Source organism: Mesoplodon mirus (genome assembly GCF_964341445.2).
Source record: "Mesoplodon mirus genome assembly, chromosome: 10".
NCBI classification, from domain to species: Eukaryota; Metazoa; Chordata; class Mammalia; order Artiodactyla; family Ziphiidae; genus Mesoplodon; species Mesoplodon mirus.
This window is the reverse complement of record NC_138986.1, coordinates 31,199,844-31,212,361: the sequence shown is the minus strand read 5'-3', so window position 1 is coordinate 31,212,361 and position 12,518 is coordinate 31,199,844. Positions and strand designations below refer to the sequence as shown.

The following is a 12,518-nucleotide window of genomic DNA, read 5'->3' as shown; positions in this document are numbered from 1 at the left end:
TTGTGGTCTCCTGCCTTCTGCCCTAATTTTATAACTCTTAACTTTTAATCTCAGGAGTGATCCTCAGGTCATGTGGCAAATTTTCTCACTGAATTCATTGCACAACATTTCTTGAATTTAATGGAAACAAAAGTAATTTTTATAAGCAGTGTTGATGTTTACCTTTACACTAATTAACCACTTTGATGGTGTTCATTGAATCATTTCAGTTTATTTTTTAAACAAAGGTAAATGTTTTCTCACTCTAAGAACTCAACACTTTAAAGATGTTAAATGTTTCTTGCCAAAATTGTATCTCCAGACCATAGTTGGAGGGAATTTGAATAAGTTTTGTGCAAGAAACCAGCTAGTTTACTTTTATATTTTAAGTTCAGAATTTTGAAAAGAGATATGATGAATTTCTAGCATATGGAAAGAATAGTGTGTTTAACCATATGTCCATCACCTTGCTTCAGTAGTGATCAACTCATGCCCAATCTTGTCTCATACCAATACAGAATGAATGTTAAGCTGGCTCAGAGGATCAAAGAGACTAGAACTGAGAGAATGTTGGAATAAAATCACTAAAGATGTAACTTGTGGTGGGATACAAATGATTTGCTTTGCTACAGGACAATTTATCTGCTATCAGATAAGAATCAGTTACACTGCTATTAGTTTTCTACCAATTAACTCCTACCCTTACTAAGTTGTAAAATGAATAAGTGGTAAAGAATAAGCTAGATAAAGGTATATACTCCTAGGTAACTAGATAATCCATAGGTGGGCTTTTAAAATAATTCCCAGCATGACATTAAAATGAAGTTTAATGATCAGTCCTCCTTTTGCTTATTTTCAAGTTTTGGGGGTTTTTTTCTTAATAAAATACCTCCAACCTCTCTTTGAAAATTTTAGATTACTACAAAGCAAATCCCAAGGTTAATATCATTCATCTATAAATATTTTCAGTATGTATCTAAAAAAGATGAAGATTTAACAAAATTAGAATACCATCAATATATCTAAAAATGTCTTCAATAATTATTTATTGTTAACAAATGTCCAATCTGTGTTCAGATTTTTTTGTTTTATGATATTAAAAAATATTTGTTTGAGGTAGGATCCAAACAGATTCCATACATTGCAACTGGCTGATATATTTCAAGTCCTTTAAAAGTGGGTTCTCCCTTCCTTTTTTCCACCCCATGCAATTTACATGTTGGATAAATGGAGTCACTTGTCCGGTAGAATTTTCCAGTCTGGGTGTTGCAGATTGCATCCTCTGTGACTTAAGCAGTTTGTCATCCCCTATATTTCCTGCAAATTGGTAGTTAGAACTAGAGGACTCTTCAGATTCAGGTGTTTATCTTTCTATCTATCTATCTATCTATCTATCTACCTGTTTACCATGTACCCTTCACAGGTAGTAGTGTTACTTCCATCAAGAGGCACATCTTGTCTGCTTGTCTCTTTTTTGGTCATGTTAGCCATTGATGATCATTGCCTAGATCCATTAGGGGTTACAAATGATGACATTCATATTCTATCATTTCTACTTATTAACTAGTGGGAATGTTTTATAAACAGAAACATCCATGGAGTGAGAATTTTTTAGTTACGATCTTAAAAATTTGTTTGTTTGATTTTCCCCATTTGATGTTAATATCAATTATTCTCATTGGCTATTTCTCTTTTCTTTTCATGCTTTCCTTTCATTTTTCTTTAGATTATATACCTATATTTATTAAACTCATTTTTCCTAGCAGTTGGGAAAACACTGTCCTTGAGGGAAAAAACATTATTTAAAAAAGAAAGAAGAAATTGTCCCTTTCCAGTTAAAGGAATTCCCTTTATTTTCTTGGTAAAGATGGGCTTCCTGGTATCAGTTAGTGTAGATTACTAATCTGTACCAATCGCTAGAGGCACTGACCTTGCCAACATGTGAAGTAGCATTTAACATGTTCTGAAAGAATTTCGTCATTGGAGTAACATGAATTAAGTTGTTTGGAAAGAGCATGTCCATTGAACATTGGTTTCTGTTTTCTTATCTAAAGAATTTGATCTTATGCTTTTCAGGAGAACCCTCATGGGTTGAAGAAGAGTGTGGCACAGCCCAGCAGCCTCAGTGCCCAGAAGGGTGAGAAGGACATGGGTATATTTATTCTCCTTTAACAGATGGCACACAGGAATGTAGCTGAGAGGCAGGGTGGGATTCCCCCACTCTGTTTACATCTTAGAGCAAAACAGTTAACAAAAGATTAGATCCCTTGTGGCTTCCAACTCATAACATACTTTCATTTGCTTTATTGTTTAAAAAGCATTTTTACATTAAGTTATTATATTCATATTTTACAACAATGACTTTAAAAATGGTTGAAATATTTGTACTAACATCCCAAGGTCCTACGATCAGGATTAGAATTTAGATCTAAATGACTCCAGCCAGGACTCTTTTCTATTATCATCCTGTCACCTCAGATTTATTCTCACTGAGGGAAGGGGAAGAGGATTGTCCATGGATGGCCTCACAGGGAAGGATGGACCTTGAAGAATGGATGAGGAGAACACTGTCAGATGGGCACAGGTGATGGACATGTGAGGCCCTCCTCACCCCACCCTTGGCATGCATTTCCTTCACACGTTTATGATGGTTGCTCCCCAGGCTTTGTCCAACCCTGGAAACATGCCCCTTGTCACCTCCCAGTCAAGGTGGACTTCCCCTTTTCCTCTAGTTGTCCCTTCTGCCCTTTACCTGCTGCACTCTTCTGACCCAAGCAGTGGGAGGATGACAGTGAGATAAAAGAAGGAGAAAGGAATATCTGACTATAGAAAGAATTGATGGAGACATTTTTAGATAACGTTATTTTGTTAAAAAAATGTGTGTGTATGTGTCTGTTTGTATATCATGTTACTTTGGTTTACACCAGTCCTCAGATCCAGCTGCCCTCTTCAGAAGCTTCTAGGTAGAAGAGTAAAGAATTTAGAATAGGGCTTCCCTGGTGACGCAGTGGTTGAGAGTCCACCTGCCGATGCAGGGAACACGGGTTCGTGCCCCGGTCCGGGAAGATCCCACATACCGCGGAGCGGCTGGGCCCGTATGCCATGGCTGCTGAGCCTGCGCATCCGGAGCCTGTGCTCTGCAACGGGAGAGGCCACAACAGTGAGAGGCCCGCGTACCACAAAAAAAAAAAAAAAAAAAAAGAATTTTGAATTAAAAAAAAAGACTTGAGTTTTAGTCCTGGTTTTGCCTGTGGGACTTTGCACTGGTAACTTCCCTAAGCTTCATCTGTAAAATCAGAATAATAGTAAAAATAATAACAACAACAATAATGTGCCAAGTTCAGAAGATTTCATATGAGAATTGAATCAACATCCTGATCACATAGATGTATGGCCCTGTTTTTTTTTTTTTTCCACGCTTAAATTTTTTTTTTTTTTAAGTAGAGGACTGTTTTGAGCAGTTGTAGACATACACACATACAGATGCATTTATATTTCTTTTATCCCAAACCTGAAATCATGTGAACAATGTGTCAGACTTTATTAAAATCTTTGGAAAGACCATTAGTTCAGTGTTTTCCCTTGGTGAGTGACCAGCACCAAGCCCTCCGGTTTGAAGCTGGGAACCCTGGAATTCACACCGCCAATTATGCAATACTAGAACACTGGGAAGCATTTCTGGCTGGCTCAGCTGGTGATCCAATTTTACCCTGCAGCATCAAGATTGAGAGACCTTATAGTTTTATCCTAGTTAGTGCGGATGCTGTTCTTACAGAAGTTTTTTTAAAAAACCCCCCTACCCTGTTTTTAAGCTGCATGGTTATTTTGATGGCATATTTATAAATATAAATTTTAAAATCAGCATTATGCTAATGACTTTATGAAAAAATAAGTATTTTCCAATGCAAATTGCAATATGTCATGTTAATTTCTTGATGAATTTTTTACACATTGTAGTTAAAACAGTCAAAATTTTCCATTCTTATTTTTTGAGGTGTAGTTCATATACACTGAAGTGTTCACACTTATGTATACAGTACAATGAGATTTGGAAATTCAGAAATCTCTGTAACCCACAGATACAGAATATTTCCATCTCCACAGAAAGAGGTCATATTCAGATTTTCATCACCATAGATTCTTGTTTTAGAACTTCATATAAATGGAAGCATACCATATATCCTCTTGAGTCTATTTTTGTGGTTTTTTTTTGTTTTTTGTTTTTTTTTGCAGTACGCGGGCCTCACACTGTTGTGGCCTCTCCCCTTGCGGAGCACAGGCTCCGGATACGCAGGCTCAGTGGCCATGGCTCACGGGCCCAGCTGCTCTGCGGCATGTGGGATCTTCCCGGACCGGGGCACGAACCTGTGTCCCCTGCATCGGCAGGCGGACTCTCAACCACTGCGCCACCAGGGAAGCCCTATTCTTTTGTTTTTTGCTTAACACAATGTTTTGTTTTTGAGACTCCTAAATGTTATTATATGCATAATTTATCTCACATGAGCTTTTGCAACATGTGTTCTCCGTGAGTAAAACATCGGTCCCATTCTTTTTTCATATTATTTCTATTTGTTCTTTAGGGGTCAGTTCACAGGCCATACCCCCTGGAGAGCCGCTCTCACCTTACAAAGATCGAATCTGATGTCCTCCTATGTACTTGAATAGCATCCTGTACCCAAATCTAGTCATTAACCACTTCTGTTTACTTCTCAATTTCATCCCCTAGATAAGGACTGCAATTCCTTCATGCCTTTATTCTGTGTCTGGCACAATGTCGCACGCAAATATTTGTTAAATGAGCTACCTACTATAAATACATATTCTGGGAAACCAAATACACATCCTCCAGACTCTCCTCACAGTTTCTTTTGCAATGTGCAAATAGATGGCTATGCTAATACTTTTTTCTAGCTCTACTCAAACACATTGAAAAGAACTGAAATTATTTTTCTTACTTTTAGCTGGTACCAGCATTCAGAAGTTTCTGTACAATACTATTGGGTCTTTGTCAGAATTTTTAAAGACAAATTCTAATCAAATTTCTTGAAAACTTATGTTCTTGTTCAAAAATTTAGATGTGAAACTGCTTGAGCACTGAGTTGAAAATTCCTTTTGGCATTCTTGTGGTTTTTTTTTTTTTTTTTTTTTTGCGGTATGTAGGCCTCTCACTGTTGTGGCCTCTCCCGTTGCGGAGCACAGGCTCCGGACGCGCAGCCTCAGCAGCCATGACTCACGGGCCTAGCCGCTCCGCAGCATGTGGGATCTTCCCAGACCTGGGCACGAACCCGTGTCCCCTGCATCGGCAGGTGGACTCGCAACCACTGCGCCACCAGGGAATCCCTTGGCATTCTTATTTGCATGCACTATGTTTGTTTTTGTTTTTTTTTTGGTCACACCATGTGGCATGCAGGTTCTTAGTTCCCCAACCAGGGATCGAACCGCGTCTCCTGCAGTGGAAGCAGTCTTAACTGCTATACCGCCGGGGAAGTCCCATGTGTGCACTATGTTTGGAATTTAAGACAAACTTACTCTGTTAATAGTTGTTATCCATAATAGCCCTAAACTGGAAAGTATCCAAATGTCCATCAGCAGAATGAATAAGTTGTGGTTTATTCATTCACTGCAGTTCTAGACAGTCATGAGAATGAATGATCTACAACTATATGCAAAAATACGGATGAATCTCAAACATAATGTTAAGTAAAAGAAGTTAGACACAGCAGAATATATAATGTATGATTCTGTTTGCATATAAATATAAGTACAAAAATAGACACAGCTAATCTATGCTGTTAGAAGTCAAGACACTGATCGTCTGTGGTGAGTGTTTTGCAGAGGTTGGTGACTAGAAAGGAGAATGAGGGAAGGATTCTAAGTAATATTCTGTTTCTTGATCTGGGTGATGGCTACACAGTGGAGTTCAGTTAGGAAAAATTTATGAAACTATACATCTCTGGGGTGTGTGTGTGTGTGTGTGTGTGTGTGTATACATATAAAATACAAATAAAACTTTAGAAGTGAAAAAAAGATATTGAATGGAAAAAAGACAATCTCTGACTATAACCCAAAAGTCACCTTTCATCATTTTAACTTAAATACTCAACTAAAATGAGATTGTAATGCTTTGGAGGTTAATATTAATATCCTAAGATATTGGAATAAGAGTAAAAAATGTAGAACTTTAATAAAACATCTTGTAAGTTTCAGAGTTCCTAAAGTCCATATCATAATAACAATAGTTGTATCCAAAAGGTGGTAGAATAACTGTCACTTTTATAATTTTTGAGTGTGAGCATTGAATTCAGTAATCATTGCTTTTGGATCCTTAGCCAAAGCTGGGATTTTGAAATGTCTCTAATATAAAATCTCATTTCTGGTGATGTTTTGTTAGTGCTCTGCTTGCATGCTGCTGACTTCTACTGTAAAACTACAAATAATTAGCTCCATGTATACCTGCCCCTGTAAAATACTACATATATTTGAGGTGAGGCAATGATACTAATGTGCCATGTTGTAATGATTCTAAAGTGCTGGGTGCATGGGTTGGGACTGAGTTTTGAGAGGTTGAATAACTGCTCAGTTAAATAGCTCATAAAGAATGAAGCAGAGAATTAAACTCATCTTTCTGAGGCCAATCCCTTCCTTTTTCTCCACAGTGCACAGTCTCATTGTAAACACTCAGGGCTAGAGAAACTTCATATATGGTATACATGGGTGTCACAGATAGCCAGTGCCAAGGAGCAAATGGAAATAAAGTTAGCTAACATTATTTAAACTCTAGAACTCAAAGGGTGGTATATCTCCAAGTTGAAAGACCCAGATAATTTACGTAACACCTTTTAAAAAATACTGTACATTTTTACTATGGATTAATAACATACTGGACATAACTGATTGTAAAGGGAAATAATTTTTAAAAAGAGAAGGGAAAATTTGACTTAGAACTATTTCTGACTGTACTTTCTTAGTATTTTCTAATTTAGAGAATTGTAAGTAGTACGGAAAAGTGTCTTTTTAAAAAAATCAAAATAATGGACAATTTCTTGTTTTCCATTTTCAGATTTGACCTGCCACCAGTTATTTTGTTTTCCATGGATGGATTTAGAGCTGAATATTTACAGACATGGGGCACTCTAATACCTAATATCAATAAACTGAGTAAGTCTCCTATAATCAGGGACATGCAGATGATAGACACCTAGTTAGTTAATGTCTAGATTGACTCACACTTTTCTTTCTGACCTTTAATGTTAGCGGTTTGTCTTAGTTCTGGGTCCTCTCAAGAGTTTGACGCGTTTACTGCACGATATCTATTTTCATCCTTCTTAGCTCCTCCTTCCTTCTTTTGCAACGTGTTTATTTTTTGTTTGTTTATTTTGATTTGTTTTATATTTGAATATAACTTCTGCTCTGTGAAAATCTGTTCATGGATACTCTCTCAAAATTGGCATTTGTCAGCCCTGGGTTCTGGGTCTCAGCAAGGTGGGTATGACCAGTAAGGATGGGAAGCTGAAGGAGCCTGAGCAGACTGGACAGAATCAGCAGATACCAAGGCTCCAGTAAGTGAAAAGTCAAGTATCTCTGTCCAGTTCTGGAATCAAGGTGCTTGGAACCTGACTCCACCACTTACTAGCTCTGAGACCTTCGGCAAGTTTACTTCCACGGTTGGTGCCCTAGTCTCTTCATCTGTAAAATGGTCACTTATCACCTCATAGAAATACTGTGAGACCATGGACATAGTGTACATTGGATGATTTTCAGTTATTACTATAATTATTATTTTTATTGTCATCTTTATCATGATGTACTTCTGAGTTAGGGTACTTGGACTTCACACAATTTTATAGTCAAAGAAGAATGGAGAACCTGAGGACACAAAGTTAAGAAGTATCAGAGGGTTGGCTCCAGGGCACATAGTCTTCACTGCACTTCAATTCCTCTTTTACTTCCCCCTTCTACCAGGCCCCCTTTTACCTCCATGGTCCTGAAAATTTCTGACAATTTTGCTGGTTTCCTGTTTTTATTTTTCTCCAGATTATTAAAAAATAGCTTTTGACTTTGAGTAAGGTGATCACCTTTTCTGGGCCTCAGTTTCCTCATTTGTAAAATGAGAGGATTAGACCTAATGATTTCTACTACTAATCCCAGCACTAAAATTCCTTGACTGTGGAAAGATAAATTACTTCCCCCCTACAGCATAAGGGACTTTGTCTCTTCAGGTTCTCCTACACTCTCTGAGGCAGATCTTTAGCAAAGAGATTTAGATGTTGGGTCTCTGACGAAACTGGCTCCAAATTCAGGATTTGTCACTTACTGCTGAGTTACTTTAGCCTGAAAAGTCATTAACAACTCTCAGTTTCTATTTCCTTATCTGTATTTCCCTTGGTAGTCTGGATATCAAATCCTGTGTCCAAAAGGGAATTTATCTAGCCAGGCTGAACTGGACCCCTTTAGAAGTGGAATTATTTTATTTGCTCATCCCCTTGAGAGTTGGAAAGGACACCAGTGAAATACTGGACCATTAAGAGCCTTCCTTTCTAAGGTTTAAAATATTTTTTAAGTCATTTATACAACATCTTGATCCTTTAATGTGTGAAGCCATAACTAATTAGGTCTACCGAGGCAAAATGGGCTCTTCATTTATAGGAGGTCCAATTAAGAGTAGATGTGTTAAAAGATTTAGGATTAGGACCTCCCGAGAATGGTAGGGTTGAGGTGAGGTATGTGACAGCAGGCATCACTTTAAGGAAGTCTAGAACCTCATCTCTAGTGTCTTATCAAGCTGCCTGGAAACTGAGCATGGACTAATACCACAGTGCAGTGAGTTATATCAGTGACTACTAAGGGGTCATGGACTCTAGTGAGAACATGAGGTTGTTGTCTTGTCCTAACGTGGGTGGGAGCAGACAAAGAAGGGCCAGGATCAGCAAACTGTCAGGTGAGATAGAAGTGATTTAGCTTGAACTAGAAGTCAGATTTCTTGGAAAGTTAGATGTGAAACTGGGGATGGGACAAGACTAGTAGTAACTGTCCTTGCATCCCAGGGATAAATCTCACTTGAAAGTGGTGTATGATCCTTTTAATGTGCTGTGGAATTTGTCTTGCTAGTATTTTGTTGAGAATTTTTACATCTAAATCCATGAAGGTATTGGCCTGGAATTTTCTTTTGTTGTAGTATCCTTCTCTGGCTTTGGTGTCAGGGTAATGCTGATCTCATGAAATGAGTTTGGGCGTGTTCTCGCCTCTTCAAATTTTTGGCAGAGTTTGAGAAGAATTGACATTAATTCTTCTTTAAATGTTAAATAAAGTTAACCTGTGAAGCCATCTTGTCTTGGGCTTTTCTTTGTTTGGAGGTTTTTGATTACTTGTTTTTGGTCTGTTCAGATTTTCGATTTCTTCATAATTCAGACTTGGAAGGTTGTATGTTTCTAGGAATTTATCCATTTCTTCTAAGTTATGCAGTTTGTGGGGTGTAATTGTTCATAGCAGTCTCTTAGAATCCTTTCTATTTCTGTGGTATTGGTTTCTGATTTTATTGATTTGAGTCTTTTTTTCCCTTAATCTAGCTAAGGGTTTGTCAATTTTGTTTATCTTTTCAAAAAACCAACTTTAATTTTGTTGATTTTTAGAACTGTGTTTCTATTCTCTATTTCACTTAGTTCTGCTATAATCTTTGTTGTTTTCTTCTTTTTACTAACTTTGGATTTTGTTTGTTCTTTTTCTAGTTCCTTAAGGTGTACATTTAGGTTGTTTATTTGAAATTTCTTCTTTTTTAACGTAGCTGTTTATTGCTCTGAACTTCTTTCCTCATACTGCTTTTGCTGCATCTGTACATTCTTCAGCTATTTCACCTACTCGTCCATTCAGTCTTCCACTTCTTATAGTTTATAGTTACTATGGGTATATATTTATTCCAATTATATTTTCAGAACTTTTTTCGTTTGGTACTTTCTTTTTAAAAATATGTTTTTTAAGGAGTAAAACATGCAAATGATAAACTTTTACAAGTGACATTAAAGGGTATACAGTAAAAAAACAAACAAAAAAACCAACCAACCAACCAACCAACCAACAGACTCTCTTTCCTGATCTTCCTCATTTTTCTCTGTAGCAGCAACTATTATTATTGGTTTATTGTGTGTCCTTCCAGAATTATTCTGTTCAGTCATAATTTAGATTATTAAGACCTGGAAGAAACAATGGTAGAGGATCTTGCTTTTGATGAGTTATTCTATAATAGCTCTGGTTCAAAGGCAGGTGATCGAAAATGGTAGATTGAATCTGTAGATAGTCAACAGATATGTCCTGTTTAAAACTACGAAGGTGTCATGTTTTTACATCACTGGTAGCTTAGTTTGTTTTTTTATTTTATACTCTGTGCCTTTAGGCATTTAAGAATTTGAAGGCGTTACCCATGTTTCAGGGAAATAAAAACAGAAACTGACCTTATATCTCTCTCTATTGTATGATTGTTTTCCCCACTTAAAGTCTTTTATCAGTGGATGAGATCTCATTTTATTTTCTATTACATGACTTCTTAACAATATTAAATGCGTCTTTCCTTGATTGAGGACATGATTTATTTATTGGGGGTATTGATTGAGAAAGAAAAAATTTGATTATACGTTATGTCCTAGAGCAGGCCTCAAACTCGAGTACATCAGAACCACTTGGGGTGCTTGCTAGAAATGCAGATTTTTTGAGCTCCTTTTCCTCCACCTTTCAACCTCCCCCATCCCCACCAGAGTCCTATATATTAGACTTGGTATTGGATCCAAGAATCTTCTGAAGGAGGAAATTCCTGGATCATATTGGAAACACTGTTCTCGAGGCTGGGAAGGAGACCAGTTCCAAGCCTATTTGAGAAAATCTTCATTATTTCCAGTTGCAATGTTTGTTGCTTTCTGGACAACAATCCTTCGCACTTTTTGTTTTAACCTAAATAGAATCTCTAATGGTGAAGCTCTCTTTTAGAATTAGACTTGGTAGGATTTTGGTATGGAAAACTTCTCATACTTCACTGCTACAGAGGAAATATCAGTGTGCCTTAGTGGTTCTGACCTCCTTGAGCAGAGTTATTGCACAGATGAAAACAACAGAATAACTGAAAGCAAATTTGATGCCATGCTTTGGGGAAAACAGATCGCAGGAAACTCCACTGATCAAATGGAAACTGTACTGAGTGAAAATAATAAGTGGGAAAGTTAGTTCATCTTGTAACATTGCTTTGTGGCATGGGCTTATGCATTTACACAAGTTAAATTCCTTTTCAGTTATCTAGATAGTCGTGTTCACTTTTGTTATATTGGATACTTTATGTATAAGAACTAGCTGAGAAGCAGATGTTATATAGAAATTCTTGTTGTAATGACCTGGGTCAGAAAGAGGGGAGCAGCAAAAGCAAACAAAGCTGGCACTGTGTAAAGCAGGGTATATTTAGCTCGGGGGTCAGCAAGGTGTGGCCTACGGGCCAAATCCAGCCCATTCTGCCTATTTTTGTAAGGCCTGTTAATGCTAAGATTTGTTTTCATTCTTAAATGGTTGGGAAAAAAAATATTTTGTGCCATGCAAAAAAAAATACGTGAAATTCAAATTTCAATGTCTACAAATAAAGTTTTATTAGAACACAGCTATGCTCATTTGTTTACATGTTGTCTATAGATGCTTAGAGGCCTTACTAGCAGAGTTGAGCTGTTGCAACAGAGACCATATGGGTTTGCAAAGCCTAACATATTTATTATCTGGTTCTTTATAGAAAAATTTTCCTGACCCTTGATTTAGCTCACTCCTCTCCTGAAAACTGTCATTCCTTGGAATGGAGGAATTTTAAGCATCAGAATTTCGACCTCTTTCCATCTAATTCACCCCTTAGTTTTTCTATTTCTCTGTGACACTTTCATGATTTTTTAGTTATTCAAACAACTTCTGAGGAAGAAACAACGTCTTAATTTCTCACTATCCTTTGCTGCAGAAACATGTGGAATCCATTCAAAATACCTGAGACCTGTCTATCCGACCAAAACCTTCCCAAATCATTACACCATTGTCACGGTAAGTGCTTAGCCCAGTGGCAAGACTGACAAGCCCCTGAAGGGCAACTGACCACACCAGACATGCTTAGGCGGAACCAGCCAAGCCGCAGGTCACACGTTTCACGGCATGTGTGGTGGCAGTCACAGCTAATTCAGGCTGGGAAGGAGTGTCTCAGTATGGGGTCAATCCAGGGCTGTGAGATGTTAACTATGAATGAGTGTCCCAGCATTAGGTTCATTTACCTCTGTGACAGGCCAGGATAGCCTCTTGGATGTGAGAAATACCCTCTATTCTGATCTGTTGATTAACCTCCATTTATCTGAAGGTCTGCTGGGAATGGTAGGCTATGTATGAGGACAGCCACTCTGATGTGGGAAATTTCTTTCTTTCCTAGTCTTTTTTTTTTGGTACGCGGGCCTCTCACTGCTGTGGCCTCTCCCGTTGCGGAGCACAGGCTCCGGACGCGCAGGCTCAGCGGCCATGGCTCATGGGCCTAGCGCTCCGCG

At 37.8% G+C, this 12,518-nt stretch overlaps 1 protein-coding gene across 2 annotated transcripts in view; it reads left to right on the top strand.

The window, feature by feature from the left end:
- Positions 1 to 12,518, top strand: part of ENPP3 (ectonucleotide pyrophosphatase/phosphodiesterase 3) — a 65,885-nt gene that overhangs the window by 7,583 nt on the left and 45,784 nt on the right. For both annotated transcript variants that reach the window (XM_082633445.1, XM_082633446.1), the window contains exons 5-7: positions 2,056 to 2,116; positions 7,040 to 7,137; positions 11,951 to 12,030. In XM_082633445.1, coding sequence (XP_082489571.1) covers positions 2,056 to 2,116; positions 7,040 to 7,137; positions 11,951 to 12,030 — 239 coding nt within the window. The remainder of the gene's footprint in view (positions 1 to 2,055; positions 2,117 to 7,039; positions 7,138 to 11,950; positions 12,031 to 12,518) is intronic.